This window comes from Oryzias latipes, chromosome 11 (assembly GCF_002234675.1).
Source record: "Oryzias latipes chromosome 11, ASM223467v1".
NCBI lineage: Eukaryota > Metazoa > Chordata > Actinopteri > Beloniformes > Adrianichthyidae > Oryzias > Oryzias latipes.
The window spans coordinates 24,126,500-24,144,749 of record NC_019869.2 but is presented as its reverse complement, the minus strand read 5'-3'; the positions used below and the strand labels follow the sequence as shown (position 1 = coordinate 24,144,749).

The window sequence follows — 18,250 nt, the reverse complement described above, 5'->3', positions numbered from 1 at the left end:
CACACACACTTTGAGAATGGTTGTTTGCGCTGTAGCTGTAGGCGTTTCGAGCCTCGTTTGGGTTCGCTGAGCTGAGAGGAAATTGAATTACAGGAGCTGAAGCAGGCTGTGTGACTCCCATTGAGAGCTGGATGGGAAGAATGTGGGAGCGAGTCCAACCATTCGGCTGATGCCGGGGATTTGCTGAATACTGGGTCAGGTTACAGCAGCACACACAGCAAAAGCCCTCAGAGAGGGAAATGTGTCCACGCTACGAGTGGGATCACTGATCTTGTCTCCGTTTCAGACTGAAGGCAGCAAACCTACTGGAAAACACCAGTTTACCTCACTGCAGTGAGCCTTTGACAACACTAGAGGGCAGCAGAGGGACCTGACCCACAGACGAGCCTTTAACACCAAAAAGATTCTTGGAAAGGGCTTGGTGAATCTGTAACTTATTCAGGACTTCACAGTTTTCTTTCTCTCAAAAATGGGTAAGGAAAGAAGAGATTTAATAAATGATGCAAACAGTTATTATCAAACTGTTGGAGAAAGACGTTTTTCAGGTGATACTTCTTTCCCTGAAAGCTGCCTGATTACAGAACATTAAAACTAAAACTTTTTCCACATGACTGTCTGTTTAAACCCAGGAGTCAAATCAGTCACCTGTGTAGGCCTGGGTTTGTGGAGGCCAGCATCACAACATTTAGAGATCAAATGGATGAAGATGGCTACAGAAGAGCTTCATTTAAAGACCCACCTCAATGAAAATGGTGTTTTTAACTTGTTCCTGTGGCATTTTTCTGATGGTGGAGGGCATAGACAAGAAAAATAAAGATTAAAATTGCATTTCTGAGTATTCATTTATTCAAATTGTTGTAAATCCGGAAGCATACAAAAAAGTGATGTCAGAGAAAGGGCACATATGTGACGGCTTTGTTTTCCTCGTCTGAGCTGGAATCTGGATCTAAACTGTACGGCTGGATAGCTCTGATACTGCTCACCATTTTTGTTGCACCGCTAATGTTAGGTTGGGGGTGTGATGGGCTGGAAGCTAGCAGGAGAGAGTGTAAACAGAGAGCTCTTAGTAACTGGAGGGGAAAGGGGTACGGGGTTAATCCAGTCAAATGTCGTGCCCACAACTCAGAGGTGAATTTTAATGAACTGCTGCTGCTCTGCAGAAACTATGTCCTAGAAAACAACACATCATAATAAAAAGACCACTGAGAACACTTTGAAAATGGATCAAAAGATGATCAGAGTGGGACTTTAAAGATTTCTTTAGTGCCCTCTAGTGGTCAAAACAGCCGGACACTTCCCTCATCAGTCTGGGGGGAGTGCAGCTGCATTTGAATGCCTGCTGGTATCCAACATATTCATATTTCAGATGATTTTTAAAGATAGATTGATGGTGATTGACGGCTGTTCACACATTTATCTTAAAATACGTTTTCTTCTAGACCTTAACCTCTACTTTCCACAGGTGAAGATTATTCCCCTACAACTATTTTCTGAATCTGAAACTCCTTCAATGTTTTGAATGGAGGATCTTCCTCGTTTGTTTGACATTTGGTCCTCCTCACAGTCTTCCTCTCCCACCAGTCTCAGGCCTTCATCAAACCTGGACTCACTGAGTTTAAGGCTTCAGATTTCCCTAGTCTGCCTTCAGCATCATTTTAATCATCTGTTTGATCCGTAAGATCAGCCTTCAACCTCTAATCTGACCAGGAGCAGAGAGGAGCTGAACTGGCTTAGAAACACTAAAGGAGAATCAGTCTGATCATCGTTTGGTTCGGATTCCAGCTCACTCTTCCTTCTTTAACCCTTGTGATATCCTATGGGGTCAAGATGACCATTGATGTGTTCTCCCTACCATGACAAAGGTGGATAAAGGTGGAAAGATTTCATGTAATCCATGGACACCAGTGAAGATCACAAATCATTGAAGAAAAAAGCTTCAGAGCACTGTCTAGTGGGTCTAGATGACCCCACTCCCAATGGTAAAGTGCCTAGGATAGCACAAGGGTTAATCCGTTAATAAAAAACCCTTTTATGGGTAAAAGAAATTTCAGCAAAAAAAAACTTATGTGAACTTAGAGAAATGATTTGCTGCAACTGATGTGATAATCTGTGCATGTTCCGCTCTATGAAGGTAAAATCTTATAAATGCATGCAGGGCCTTGTATGCTTAATTCTAAAAACAAGAGCGTGTGCCTGAGTGAAGAACTCCTGATGCCGCCTCAGTCAAAAATCTGACCATCAAGACAAGACTTTAGCTCAGAGGAGCTGAGAGGATGCTGCTCGCTGCAAACCAGCGGACAGCACAGACTCAGTCTGCTTTGCAAATTACCACCATGTGAGCCTGACATGAATGTAGATCAGAGCTGAAGCCTGGCTCCAGGGAGACGGCGCCACAGGTTGCCATGGGGACGGTTTTCCCTTTGAGACGGTCTTTGAGATGAGCCGTCACGTTGAGCTTCTTCGCATCAAGCGTGCACAGAGCAGAGCTGCATGTCTGCAGTGCAGCAGAGGTCCAGCTGCATGGAGAGGTCACGCTTATGCTCCTTTAACATGAAGACCCCCCCCCCCCCCCCCCAAAAGCCTCAGTGGAGCCAAAGCCCGAGAGACGAAGGCGTCCCACAGACAGAGGACGGGTCTGTTCAGACTGAGGCAAACTGAGAGTAGAAACCCTCAGGAGCTGTCAGGCACACGTGTTGCTATGCCTAAAACTCTTAAACATTTTGATGTTTAACTAATATTTTGGATGATTAGTGGAGATTCGGTCAGATTCAGACTGAGATGCTCCCGAAGAAGGAGATGCAAGTCATCAAGCACTAACTGCACTTCATTACTGGGACAGGGGTGGTTAGCACCGGGGGGGGCAGTCAAATCCATAAATCAGTGTCTGAAAGGCCTATATCATGCCAAATCAACTTTTATAAACTTTAAAGTGTACTATATCCTTGACTATATTAATGTGAACATTTCTGCCATTATGATAGGAGCATTTGTGTAGAAGCGTACTTTCTTTTCGTCTGCTGTATTTTATTTATTCACTTCATTGCATATCCAGCTTAAGACACCCCTTAAATTGTTAATGGATTGCGATAGAAAACCTTTGATGTACCCAACACATCCTGCCTGGAACTGGTTTTTCTTTTCTCCGGCTGTTTTCATTTTATTTTACCTTTTTTTTTTACTTATGTATACATTTCTTTCTTTTTCCCATATTGCTGGGATATAGGGGCTGGTTCTCCTCTTTGCTTGTTTGCTTTTGATTATGTCTTTTTTATGTACTGTCTTGTTGTGTATGTGGTGGTTGACAAAAATTTAAAAAATAAAAGTTTGAAAAAAATAAAAATAAAAGAGTACTATAATGTTATTTATTCACAAAAAACACCCCAAAGCGGTATTTTGATCCAAATGAGGAGAGGTGGGGGGGTGGGCCATGCTTTCCAATTGCTGGTTGCTGCCTCCCCCTTCAGAAATATAAGGGGGGGGGGGGGGGTTGGTTCGTCTCTGTAAATTCCTGGCACCTCCTTCAGTAAAGGTCTTCCTAATAGAATAAATGGTCTTCCTAGTAATGTTTTTTTACTAAGCGTTCCGTTCAATTGCAAACTAACAGATAAATCTGTAATTTTTCTGTCAATATTTGCCAAGGAACATTATAGATGTTTACATTTGTCTGGGGTCATATTTGTTTCAATCCTTTAACACAGGAGCTGTCACTAGTGACAGGAAACAACACACATTTTCTGAATTACCGTAACTCTGACCATTTGTACAATCTAAGATATTTCCAGCAGATTCTGAAAGCTTAGCGCTGATATGCATTCTCCAAGTTTGTAGCATAAACTCTGCTATTGCTTCCAACAAGGACTTTTGGGAAAAGCTAAGTGTGTGTCACGCCGACCCCTAAAGGGAAAAGCTGAAAGGTGCACAAACAAACAGAGCTGAATAAATCGACTCCCTACAACCCCATCCTCCCCTGGTAACACCATCACGTATGTCTAATGGATGGATGTTCTTAAGGCGGTATGTCTCTTTTGGTGTCAGGGGATTTCTGGAGCCTCTCCCGGCTACTGGTGGGCAAAGGTGGGGTACACTCTCACATGGCCACACAATCACTTCCCCACACACACTCACACATGGGAACAATTTGGATTAGAGCCTGGTAAGAAAAGGGAAACTCCCGGCCTTGAGGGCATGATATCCAACCTCTCCTCATGACTGATTACCTGGTTCAGGTGTGTCCAGCCTTTAGAACAGGACAGGGGAGGAGTCCCTCTAGGCCCAGAGTTGTATTTGAAGCTTCATTTTCCATTAAAAACAGATGTAAGGAAAAGACATTTTTATACATTATTACTTTTGCCAGAACCTCCTTTGTGATGCAACAACAGTCACTTTTAAAGGTGATGCTTCTTCACACACAAAACAGCTGCAGTGTTCTGTCCTCCAGGGGGCGCTCCACCTAGTATGAACCAACACACTGAAGAATAGTCTTTCAAAGTTTAATACTTTGAACTTTAATAGAACAAAGGCAGAGACGACCAGTGCAGGAGTTTAGTACATTCATGTAACGGTCAGACAATCAGAAAGCACAGAGTTTGTGTCAAAAACACACTTTATAGGTCTACGGTCGTGGTCCCAAAGGTAAAGCTTCTATTTAATGTTAAGGCTCCTGGCAGTAAAGTAAAGCTACGAGGAATGAGAAGATAATCTGATGTTTCAGTGATGGCACTGCAGCAGAAGAGCTGAAATCAGATTTACAGATCTGAGTTCTAGCATACTTTACTAAACTAGAACCGTTTTCATTTGATCCCTAGTGAGGAACAAACCCTCTCTGTGACATGGTTTCATCATAAAACACTTCTACAGGTTCTTGAATGTGGAAATCTGTTTGAGGTCATGTATGAAACCACAGTGGATTCAGACGCCGTTTGAAAGCCTTGTCGTGAATCAGGAAGGAAAAGATCGGTTTCTGTTTGAGACATCACACTGTGGGAAGGACTTCCAACTGAAATCTCTCTGATCCGCTGACATTTTCAGGTTGAGGGTTACTGAAACAGAAATCTGCTGTCGATTGGGTTTAAACTCAGGATCCGTAAGGACTGAGAGCGACAGAGGCTCCTCTGACGTTCCCTCATTTTGTTGCAGATCTTTGCTTATTGTAGAAAAAAAACTAAGAGCAAACAAATGACAGAAAATCCATCCGTAAATATCCTTTCAGGTAGTTTTTGAAAAATGTCTCCATGCACTTTTTGAGACAGCTCCTCAGCTGTCATCCAGGTCCTCTTTCATGACTGTCATAACCAATGAGTTCTACTGCATTATTATTATATTGCATCCAATATGGCGTCCACCTTTGCAGACGCAACTCTAGCCTATGTCATTGGTAATAACGGACGTGTCTTTGCTCATGGACGATGGCCTCATTTCCCAGCATTCCCAGCTTCACCGGCCACAAGATCTCCTCAGGTTCTTCCTGTTAAGTCGATCCCCCTAAACCTGGCTTCCTGCCCTGCGGGGCGTCGGGACGCCGTGTTGCTTCAGCAGAATGTTGGTGTGCTTTGGGGTCAGCTGGGTTTCAGCGTGAAGCTCCTAGCTGTTTAACATGCATGAGACCTTCTCTGTTTGGGTCGCTCCCCGCCGGCCTCCACCAGAGTTTGCTCATCACTTCGTCTTCCTGCTGCAACTTCTCTGTAAGAGCGTTGCAGCCGGAGGAAACCAGCTCTCAGCTTTCACAACTGCTCCCTTGACTAAATCCATAATATTCACACATTCAAAACCCGAAAACTCCAAGAACCAGGGCAGGTACCTGCTGTGCTCAGGGGCAGGAGTCACTGCCCCCTCAGCTTCTGAAACACAAGAGCACTTTTTCTAAAAAAAACAACAAAAAAAAACACATCGCTGCAGTGAAACGGCAGGTCTCCATCTTTCACAATAATGTGAGATTTTACCAACAATAATGTTGGAACTTTTAAAAAAAATCTGACAACAAAATTAAATTAAACTTTTCCCTTTTAAAAATACCAAGAAAAGTAGTGACTTTAGTACTCAAAATAAATACTTGTACATTCTAGCAGCTTTTCTACATTTTTCTTTCCCCAAAAATAACAAATCCAGCTGAAAAATCTGCTGCCTGTTTCAGGATTTTAAAAAGGACGTCACCTCAAAAAAAGTCAGATTTGCTGTTTCAAAATCCACATAAATCTGTGTACTATATAAAAACTTGAACACATTGAGTTTTTTTATCATTTTAACTACATTTACTAAGTTCTACTGTCTGTATTTATAAAAATGTTTAACGTGTGTGTGTGTGTGTGTGTGGGTGTGTGCGTGTGTGTGTGTGGGTGGGTGTGTGCGTGTAAGTGTGTGTGTGTGTGTAAGTGTGTGTGCTTCTCCTTCACACCAAATCTAAAGGTGAGACCGAAGTGAAACTTTTGGATTTATCCAGAAGCTTTTATCAAAGAAATCACAGCATAATTAACCAACCTGTTTTTATCAACCTTTTAAGTGAAATGTTTAGTGAAAGTCTTTTTTGGACAGATCTGAAATTCTTGTATGTTCAGCAGGCCGACAGATTCAGCAACGAAAGACATCAGCTGCTCTAAAAGAACTCAAATTCCTCTGTGCGCTTCTCGGATTTATCGATTGTTAATTTTTTACTTTAAAACAATGAAAATCCTGAATGTAATTTAAATTTGTTAACTAAGAATAAACTTTCCTCCATGCCGTTAAGAGTAAGAAATCCTTTCATGAGGCTCTTTGACCAGCAAGCCTTCCGGTTAGCGTCATGACTTGCTCATCCTCCCTTTTCCGTTTTTCATTTGGATTTACTTTGGGGCTGAAGAACATGCTTGACTTTCTGCAGCATTACGGCAGCAATGGCGGCGCAGCCACCGAAGGTGACCACGTACAGCCCCACGGCAAAAGCGGCCTCCCAGCCGCGGTGCAGCCGCTGGTACAACTCCCGACGACCCACGTAATCCAGGTAGGAGCCGTGGATCTGGCACCATGTGCAGCAACTCAGCAAAACGTGGAACAGCTGGTGACTGTGGCCCAGGAAATCGCAGCGCCCCGGCAGGAGGCGCTCCAGCACGGGGAAGGTGAAAAAGAAGGCACAGCTGAGAAAGAAGGCCACCTGACCGAAGTGGTAGACGACGGCGGGGTCGTTGCTGGACCACGCCCACAGTCTCCATGCGACGGGACTGCTGTCCCAGACGTAGGCCAGCGTTGAAGGCACCACCTGGCACACCTTACGAACCCACGGCGGTAGGCTGTGGTTGCAGTATTTGCCATAGCAGCACCCCAGGCAGGACAGGCAGCTGAGGAGGGCGGCAACAGGCAGGAAGATCCCACTCACCCGTTGGTGCAGACCCTCCTCTACGGCGAAGTAATAATGCACCACAGCACTGCCGTACTGGTACTGCGCCACCCCGACGTAGTCCAGGAAGAAGAAGCAGTAGTGGCAGAGCTCAGATTTGCCTCCCAGCAAATGAGCCGCGGCGCTGAGCGCCGAGTATGTCAGAGAGGACAGGACCAGGACGAGTAGGGGCCACGAATGAGAGTCGCTGACAAAATCCACAGTCTCAGACAGCTGGTGAAACTTCACCAGGAACACCAGGAAGGCCAGCAGGTGGGTCCACACGTTAATGGTCTCGTTGTGGCGCTGGAACATGGACAGGAAGTAATAGCGCCAATTCTGGTCCAAAGGTCTGTAGCCATAGTGGACGTACCGTTCCCTAAAGTAGAAGGGGACCTCTGTGTCCCTCAAGGTGCCCGGCATGGAGGGCGCAGCTTGGGTCAGCATGCGGGGAAGCTGCCGGATCTGCTGCAGGCTGATGAACACTCGCCCAATGCTCTCCATCACAATGGTGGCCATGGCGCGCTGCAGGGTTGGGGGTCCTGAGGAGTTCCAGGAGTAAACTCAAGTTAATGTCAGGAGGATTACGTCTATTCAAACATTATATATTTGTGGTTTATGATATCATTGAAGGGACCAAACATGATAAATTCATCAAAGTCGATTCAGATCAGCTAAAAACATCCCGAAGCAACGGACACGCCCAGAACTAGACGCACATTCAAGAACGCATGTTTAGTCCATGGTGTTCACACTGGACAAGAAGGGAGGGGCTTCCTCTTTTTCTTTTGTTACTTTTTACTAGCGCATGACTGCCACCTACAGTTGGAAGCCGCTTGGTGTGTAATGTCAAAGCGGTGCAAATGTTGCGATTTGGGCGCGAAATGGAAACGGTTTGGTTCATTGATAGTGTCTCGGCAATGGCAGATATGGATGTCAGGGGAGTGGCCTTGGTTTGTATTTCTTTAAAAAACAAACACAGACATCGTCAGGCTCGTCGTCACGTCTGGATCACCAGATAAACCAAATCCATGCATCACTTCCAAATCTGAGTCCCTGATTGATGGTCAAAGTTCAAACTGGTTTAACTGGCAACTTTCAATAGCAACGCCCATTTACAAGCATAAGTTTTCAATGGGAGTGGCCGCTTGAATCCGTGTTGCCGTGGGCGTCGTGAACGTAGCTTGAAAGAAAAAGCCGGGAGCAGGATTTGCGAGGCTTGCAGCGCTTCCACATTTCGCAACAAGCCTCGTGAAAAATATCGAAGCGGAGCAAATCTCCCAAATCTTCCAACAGTGTGTGGTGGACATGTGTTAGTTAACAGTAGCCGCGTTTACATGGGCAAAAGTAATCGGGAAGAACGCCTGATCGGAAAGAAAATGCGTCATGTAAACGCGCCATTCGGAATACTCTGCCCCGGTCAGACTCGTTCGGATCAAAATTTCTTTCCGATCGAGATAGGTGGGTTATACCGATCGTTTGTCCGATCGTGGAGCATGTAAACGGTCATTCCGATCGTGTGTCACTACTGCTCTGGTTTACGTCACGCATAGACGGTGTTTCGCTGAGAGAAAGATCTGGAGCGCATACGGGACCGACCAGCTGCTCTGCGGACGCCCCACCGGCTCTCGCCCCGCTGGCTCTCCCTTCTCTTTCACCCCTCACGAGGGAGATGCGGGGAAGGAGCGCTTCGCGCCCCCCGACGCTCACTCGGTCCACTGGCACCCGAGTGAGCAGAACAGCTGGATTAATAACTGGGAGGAGGATGCTTTGTTACGTGTGCGTTTTTTGTTGTTTTGTTATGTGTGGGAGAATTCAGAATGCAAGCCGTCCCGCCGCTCTGGGTTAGCGGCTACAGGACTCAGGAGGAACCGCCAGCTCACGCAGCGAAAGCAGAAATAAATGCCGCTCAGTCCTTAGAATCGTTCAATCACGTAGATTTGTGTTTCCAGTTGTGTCCCGACAAAATAAAGACTGATGTTATTCCCAGAAATTTACGTGCAGCCAAGATGCAGATTGCTGGGTTTCATGGTTCTGGATTTTGTGTCCATCAGGCTGTTAGCCTGTGTTTATAGCCTGTCCTAACCCTTCTTCCAGCACTGATCAGACGGATTAAATAAAACGATGAGCGAACAGCCGCTTCATACTATTCATGACATTAATAAAAGCACGTTTGGAAGATCGTCTATGTTACCGAGCTGCAGCATAAAATAAATGTCTGTGGCAGCTGTTTGTTTAGAACGGGACCTACTTCCTCATCCGGGTTTTTGAAGCACTACTGCGCATGCACAAATGATTCATTCCGACCGAAAGTGTGAGCCATGGGAACGTTTGTTCTAATCAGAAAAAGGTTTTCTGATCCCATGTGCACGGGTGAATTTTAACCCGACCATTGATCCGATCAAGATATTCTGCCCATGAAACCGCGGCTAGTGGCAGAAGAAGAAGCCCCTCCCTGCTCGTCTGGTGTGAACACCATGGGGTAAAAGCCCTTTCAAGAACAAGATCTAGAAGAATCTAGAAGAAGAAGCAGATCTAATATTGTGTTGGCCACAGACTTTGATGTAAAGAAGAGATCTCCTTCAATATTTCCTTAATCCTTAAAGGTTGTAGTAAGAAAGTTGCTCAGCAGCTGCTCTGGAAGAACAAAGCTCTGGTACAGCACTTCTACAAGAACCCCAACAAGCAAAAACAGAGGCTGTAAACCCTTTCACACTTATGGTCGTGGAATGTAAACTGTTGGACCGGTTTCCTTCACAAAGCTTTATTTAATAAACAATCTGGAGCTTCTGCTGCCTCCACAGAACTGTTTGGATGGAAATCTTGGGCATAAAAACGAAACACTCCTCCATTCTCTACTCACGTTCTCACAGAACATTGAACACGAACATATAATCTGATGTTCTTTTATTTCCCGCCCGCGCGCCTCCTGCGCTGCGCTGCGCACGTGAACCTGAACTGAAAAGCGTGTTTTTTGTGGGCATCCAGACAAACCCCTCCCCTCCACGAAGGAAACCCGTCGCTTCTTTACGCCGCTCTGTCGTTTTCCTGCGTTATAAAGACCTCATTCGGCTTCTGTCGCCTTAATTGATAACTGATTGCTTGCTCGCGCGCGGCAGAAGAGCCGAGGCGCGCGAGAAAACTTGTTCAGCCGGACCGGAACTTGTTCCATCCTTCAAAGAGACGTTTCTGGCCGTGAGGGCTTTAGCTGTCCTACCTGAGGAGCCGGGTTCGTCCTCTTCCTCTTCCTCCCTGCGCGTCCAGCAGACTCCGATCAACAGATTGATCTTTTGACGGTTTGCATCAAGCGCAGTTGTAGCGTCACCGGAAGTTAAAGCTTCCCTTTCAAAACAAGAGTTTTTATAAGCGTTTCAACGCAACTAAACAGACAAAAATATCCGGGGAAACAAAAAATCACATAATTTGTTAGAGGGTATGACAGAAAATTTTTTTAAATTATTTTTTCTCGTTGAACACAGTGGCCTATAATTTGATGTTTGTAATTTTTCTTCTTTAGAGTCCTGATTTATCTTTAATGGTTTATGCATTTGTAAATATATATATATATATATATATATATATATATATATATATATATATATATATATATATATATATATATATATATATATATATATATATATATATATATATATATATATATATATATATATATATATTTTACTTTGAACTTTAAATTTTAAAATATGTCCAAAACGTGTTTTCCTTTTTTTGTCAGTGTATGTATGTATGTGTGTATATATTCCAGCAAACCTTGTTGTTAAAATTGGTTTAAAATACTGTAAATTTTACATTTTTCCCTAGAATTAATGTAGGTTATGCATAAAGCAGAAAGACAGCCTGGACCTTTATTCTAAAAGTGGTGCCTCACGTTATTATTATTATTAATTTTACATTGAGAATACCAATTTAGTTTGACCAAATACTAATACTAATTTTTCATATCTACAGTCTAAATTTCAGTAAAATTCTCTGTTTTTTCAGTTAGTGGGTATAAATCCTCCGTATTTTAATATGAGTTTGCTATTTTAATGGAAGACAAATTCAAAAAGCCCCCCACCCCACCCAACATGCCTTTCAACAAAGTGATTTCAATCAACCGTCCTTTTGCGTTTTACTTTGAAAAACTACACCGGAAGTCACTTCCTCCTTTGCATTATCAAAAGAAAGAATGTAGTTTTCCAGAAATTACATAAGCAGGAAAAGTGCACCTTCCATTACAGCCGTGTTTGAAGAGAGGACTAACTGCAGACTCCTTCAGCCTCAGCTGAGATTGAACCTGAAAGATTATGGAGGAAGATCATCAGATCTGAAATGAATAACTGCAGCCGTGTCTCTGAGTTTTGACTCTTTTCTTGTTCTTGAGGGACAAAAACTCAACATCAACAGGAGGTGATCACAGTTATATGAAAAACTATTTATGTTTCTGATCCATCATCAGACGTGTTTCCACTGAACCACAGCTTTTAAACAGAAGTGTTTCTTAAAGATGTCAAACACAAACCACTTCAGCGGCTCCTTTGAGTTCAGAACACATTTGTCACATTCCTGGTTCAAATCCAGACTTGTTCTATGTGGAGTTTACTCCCCTTTTTGTGATGGACAGGTTTTGCTTTTACAATCGGGGTTGTGTGTTACTCTTCAAGCGTGTTTGTCTGAACCCCTTTTGTAATTGAAGCTGAACCTTGTTGATTTTAGCTGCTCGGACAGGACTGGGGGGGGCGCAGAAACAGAGAGGAAACATGGGTCTGGGGGGGGGATGATCCAAGGTCATGGGATGAGATGCATGTCAAATTATATGCATTGTTGCACCTACACACATGAACACACACACACACCATCACATGCCCCACACACAACTGTTTACAAGTCTTCAGCATATCTATACAAATTTACAGTATCTATTGAGGATTTTGTGTCACAAATAACTCCAACTGGTATTTCCTCGTGCAGACAGACATGAATACATGAGTTGCATATCCAATAAATAAATAAAAACCCATAAAATATCCACCCCGTGTTCAAACAGAAGGAATGAGCAGGCAAGTTGAACAACTGTATTTCCTGATCTGGACTCAATCAAATTGAATCCTCCACTTGAAGCAGGTAGCCCCCACCCCCACCCTCTCAGCAGACAGAGCGGCCGTCTGGCTTGATGGGCACCTAGGCCCCACCCCCAAGCGTACTAGACCCCCACCATGGGAACGTAGCAGGAGGTCATGCCAGGAGCCCAAACCATGCTGGGACCCGCCCCTCCCCACATGTGTCCCAGACCCAAGCCTTGACCACGACCCCTGCCGGCACTAACACGAGAGGCACCCCACCAGCAGAGGTCCTGAGCCAGAGACAAGCCAGAGCCACCTACGACCAGCCAACCTGCCAGCCCCATCAAGACAGGGGGAAGCGGACTCGAATGGCTGGTGGGGGGCCCCTGACAGGGCCCGGGGTGGCGAACGGGAGGACAAGACTCCAGTTGCTATAAGCATTAACTTTTGGGGTAAAATTTTGGGGTAACTTGGCACCCAGATGTAGAGAACCCTGCCCACACCTCGAGGAGACGATCCCCCCAGCTCAGACGTTATGGACTTCCTCACGGCACTGAAAGTGACACGGAAAGACCCCCACCACCCCTGCATCGGCCATCCCCACCTGGGCCAAAGTGAGAGACAGAGTGCGACATGACCACCCTCCTCTTGGTGTGTGCATGTGTGTTGATATGCTGAAGGGGTGCACTTTAAATTGGTAGAAGGGCTAAACGGACGCCTCCAACAGCAGTGTCCACTTCCATGTGGTTTTTCTCCAGGAGATGCTAAATTGTCCCTTAGATGTGTATGTGGTTGTGTTTCTCTGTGTGTCCCTGTGATGGATTGGAATTGTCCAGGATGAACCCCGCCTTTACCCAACGCAATCCGGGTTGGCTCCAGTCACCCCAAACAAAATTAAGTGGGACAGATTGATTTAGGAAAATCACCCAAAAGTACTTTCAAAGCTGAAGTTAGCAACGTCTGATATTTCAGAAAATCCACTTCACCTCTATGTTTTCATAACGGAAATCTGCTTTTGGAGTACAAAACGTCATGACACCAAACTAAAATCCCAGAGGTCATCCTGGGTCATTTTCATCATTTTTGTCTGCTGCTGGAAAGTAAAAGTTTAACAGTAATACATAGATAATATTTAGTGTTAATAAATGTGGCTTGAATGATACATGTCAAACTCTTTAACGCATTTATTCTTTTGTTTCTGTGCCTTTAGGATGAAGGGCTGCGACCGCCTGCACGCTGCGGCCGCCTGCACGCTGCGGCCGCCTGCACGCTGCGGCCGCCTGCACGCTGCGGCCGCCTGCACGCTGCGGCCGCCTGCACGCTGCGGCCGCCTGCACGCTGCGGCACGCTGCGGCACGCTGCGGCACGCTGCGGCACGCTGCGGCACGCTGCGGCACGCTGCGGCACGCTGCGGCACGCTGCGGCACGCTGCGGCACGCTGCGGCCGCCTGCGCGCTGCGACCACCTGCACGCTGCTGCCTCTGCCATCACTGAAGCTGCTGTTTGGCATCACAACAGAGAGCGTTAGAGGTCTTGAAAATGGCTGTCAAAGTGTGACTCAGCCTCCCCGCCCTCATAATGGCGTAATGAGACGCTGGTTTTCAGGCTGTGGTTACCTCTAACTGCTGTCAGGCCAGCTTGTCCTGCCTGTTTCCTCATGTGTAACAAAGGTCACAGCTCTGTGACACAAATGACTCATCCCCGATTATCCAATTTAAACTGAGGGAAGTGACTTTAACAAAAAATTTTTTTTAAAAACAACTAACAAACAAAATAGAAAAGAAGTGGTCCGCTCCTGCACTTGATTAGTCAAGTGGACCGGTGGAGCGAGCGACCGTGTCTCTGAGCAGAGCAGACGGACTTACAGCTTTGTGTTTGAGGGGAAGGGAGGATGCTTTGTTACGTGTGGGAGACTTGGGACTGTGATCTGTCCCACAGCTCTACATGAACGAGCTACCAAACTCAGGAGAACCGGGTGTCCCGGTAAAAGTATGTGTCCGGGCAGAGCTCGGACGGCCAGCTCACACACAGCGGCTTTTGGGGAGGTGTGAGCTTCAAAGCAGAAATGTCGCTCAGTCCTTAGAAACCGTTCAAACAATCACGTGGATTTGTGTTTCCAGTCGTGTCCCGACAAAATAAAGGCTGATGTTATTCCCACATATTTATGTGCAGCCAAGATGCAGATTGCAGAATTTCCCACATGTATTTATGTTCATCAAAGGCTAATGTTGTTAGCTCGAGTTAGCATACTGCTACACTGGCTTCTTCCAGCTCCGTTCTTCAACAGAAAAAGCACTGACCACACGGATTAAAATGAAATTGAGGAGCGAACAGGCGCTTCATAATAACCATAACATTAATAAAAGCATGTTTAGAAGATTATCTTGTATATTACCGAGCTGACATATATCTATGTATGTAGCCGCTCGGCGGAACTAATTTCCTCTTCCGGTATTTCAAACACTCCTGCGCATGTGCAAATGATTTATTCCGACCGAAAGTGTGACCATGTGAACGTTTTTTATAATCTGAAAATGTTTTTCTGGGCCCATGTGCACGGTTGGATTCTAATCCAACCATTGATCCGATCAAGATATTTTGCACATGGTGTGGACTCGCAGCGTGGCAGGGGCGTGGCATCACGATGGTGTCTATCGATCGTGAGGTTCATTCACTCATCACGATGGACGGCACAACCCTAATGGTAACATGATGTTCTCATCAGAGGAATGGCTTCTACAGTTTCAGAAGGTGCATCTCTGTGTCTCCAGACTTATGTCAGAGACAGGATTACTGACTTCTGGAGAACATTATGTTGAATCGTTCCTCAGACATCTTCACTAAGATTATTTATTTATTAATTAGATACAGGGACAGCCGAATTAAACATTTCTGTCAATATGCCAGAGTTGGCCAAAGGGCTATTTTTCATCTGCAGTCCCTGGGTAGATGTTAAAATCACCATAAAAGATCCAAATAAAATTACATTAAAATAAATTACATAACATTACATACATATATTAAACCACACATTCTGTAAAATTAGCAGTTAACCAAAAAGTAAATTGGCGATAAGAAAATCCAGATCAGACATATGTATGAACATTTACACACATACAAGACAAGATGGCAGCGGGGATCAGTGATAGGAGGTTTACAGAGGGTATGGAGTGATATTTCTGCCACCACGTTGCACACAAAACTTTCTAAGTTTTTTGCTCAAAAATTGTTTTTTTTGCTTTCAAAAACGTTTTTTGCGTTTGCAAAACACATTTTTTTACGTGCGTTGTGTCAAATCTCGCTTTTGTCCTATCTTTGATTTTGCTGACTACTTTGAGCGCGACTTAGCGTGAAATGACTGCCACTGGCATCGCCAAAAAGAAATTCGCATGCGTTGTTTGTCATCTCCCTTTTTTCCTGTCTTTGCTGAGTTAAGTTTCGGTTTGACGTGACAAGCTGCCATCAAACAGCTGCTGATTGGTCCAGATTCTAGCCAATCAAATCGCCAAATGAATCTAACATGGTGTCTGCTACCGAGGATCAGAGCCTGAACCAGCACTTTTTACCCTCATTTTTGTATTTTTGGATGAAGATGTTTTCATTTTTTTAAATATAATTTTAACAATAATTCATACTTTCTTTTTTTAGCATTAGTTCATTTTTATTAAGTCAGATTTTTGAATTTATGGCTGAGGATCTCCTGAAACTGTCATGTTTATCTGCTGACATTAAATCAACAGGCCTGTGTGTGATCTGTGAATCCTGCAAAGCAAAATATTAGTGAAAAGTGTGATTTTCTTTAAGGTCTGTTAAAACAAAACAATGAAAGATTTAAAGCACATATTATTTAATGCTGCACACGTGTTTGGGATCAGATGAACAGCAATAATAAGCAAAAGAATGATGGCTCACCACAGTAAACTCAATGTATATAACACAGAAGAGGCATTTTTTTTTACTTTTATTAACATTTATGTTTCAGAACTTGTAAGCGTTTTTCCAAAGTTTAAAAATATTAGTAAAAAAAATGCTATTTTCTCTTAATATTTCAACAATTTTGACTAAATCTTAAAAAGTGTTGCTTCCCTGCTGGACGGAGTCGGAGTTTGGACATGTTTTTTTCTGCTGCAGACATTTTAAAACACGTTCATCACTACACTGACATGAATAAACACTAAACTCTGTTTGATTTTAGCTGCTCTGCTGCTCCTTCTGGGTTTTACTCTGAGAGAAACGGGCCAGAATCGTTGAAAACGGTAGAACCCTGTTAGAACAGAACCGACACAAAGTCCAAAGTCCATGTCTGCCTCGGCGTACCGTCAACATGAGACAGAGACACTTGATTGGTTAGAATCTGGACCAATCAGCAGCTGTTTGATGGCAGCTTGGTCACGTCAAACTGAAACTTAACTCAGCAAAGATAGGAAAAAAGTGTGATGACACACAACGCATGCGAATTTCTTTTTGGCGATGTCAGTGGCAGTCATATCACGCTAAGTCGCGCTCAAAGTAGTCAGCAAAATCAAAGATAGGACAAAAGCGAGATTTGACACAACGCGCGTAAAAAAATGTTTTGCAAACGCAAAAAACGTTTTTGAAAGCAAAAAATAAGTTTTTGAAAGCAAAACAAAAATTTTTGAGCAAAAAACTTAGAAAGTTTTGTGTTCAACTTAGAAAGTTTTGTGTGCAACATGGTGGCAGAAATATCACTCCATAAGAGGGATGCTTTTGTCTACCCCTCCAGGCTGTGCAGAGGAGGAGCAGGGTGGGCTTCTCAAACTGAGCATCAGTCTACAGATTCTGCAACGAGGTCAATACTCTGCATCCTGATGAGGTTCAGGTGATTAATGACGCTGCTAAAACCCAAGAAACTCCCACGTTTTATTAATCCAACCTGAGGGACACATTCGGAGGACTTAAACCTTCACAAACATTTTCTAATCTAAACCTTAGCAAAGCTGAACCTTAAACAAACTAAACTTAATAAATAAATGGAACAACTACTAAAATAAACCTGAACAATACGGAACCTTAAAGGGCCTATACCATACAAAATCTTTTTTTTTTTTAGCTTTAAGTGTATTATACTGTTCATTTCTCACTAAAAGAGACCCCGTCCGGGTATTTTGATCCATTTGTGCATTTCTGAATGTTCCTCTAAAAAATCTGCTCTCCGAGCACCAGCCCCTCAAAATCCACGAAAACAATCAAGTTCTCACATTGTGATGTCACACAGTGAGGAACAGCCCCTTCCAAGAAGAGTCTGTGCTGTTAGCCCCGCCCACAGACTAGCACACACACACCCATTTTCTCCACGGATCTAAGGGTGATCAGCTAAACTCTTTCCTTTTATATGCACAATCTGCACATCCATCTTTGTTCAGATGTTTGTTTTTGTGGGAGAAACACAGAAACGCTGCCACGGCCGACTGTAGGTTAACGTCATGCAATGGGCGGCACCCACAAGGAGAGAAAGGCGGAGCCTCAAGAATCAAGTCGTCTTACTTCCGGGAAAAGAGCTCAGGAAAATAAATATTTCATTAAAAAATTGTTTTTATTATCACATACATGGATATGGATTACTATAAAAGAATTAAAAATAGCATGGCCTTTAACCAAACAAAACCCAAACTGAACTAACTTAACTTTACTAAACTTAACTTAAAATGTATAAACCTTTTCACAAAGATCAGTTTAATCTCCTTACATTACAAAGAAACTCCTGTTTTCTTCAGTCGTTCTGACATAAAAGTGATGAATCCTTATAAAATATTTTCAAAATCACCATGGTTCACACCATGGTTCCCTTCACATCCTCCTTTGCTCTTTTTCTGACCAG

The 18,250-nt window shown here is 43.9% G+C and overlaps 1 protein-coding gene across 1 annotated transcript; it reads right to left on the bottom strand.

Moving 5' to 3' along the window:
• Positions 1-6,427: 6,427 nt before the first annotated feature.
• Positions 6,428-10,653, bottom strand: olgpcpr-gamma (G protein coupled progestin receptor gamma). Its single transcript, NM_001201493.1, is given in 2 exon segments — positions 6,428-7,887; positions 10,563-10,653. A coding segment is annotated over 1 exon segment (1,059 nt). The 5' UTR covers positions 7,865-7,887; positions 10,563-10,653; the 3' UTR covers positions 6,428-6,805.
• Between the last annotated feature and the right edge of the window lie 7,597 nt (positions 10,654-18,250).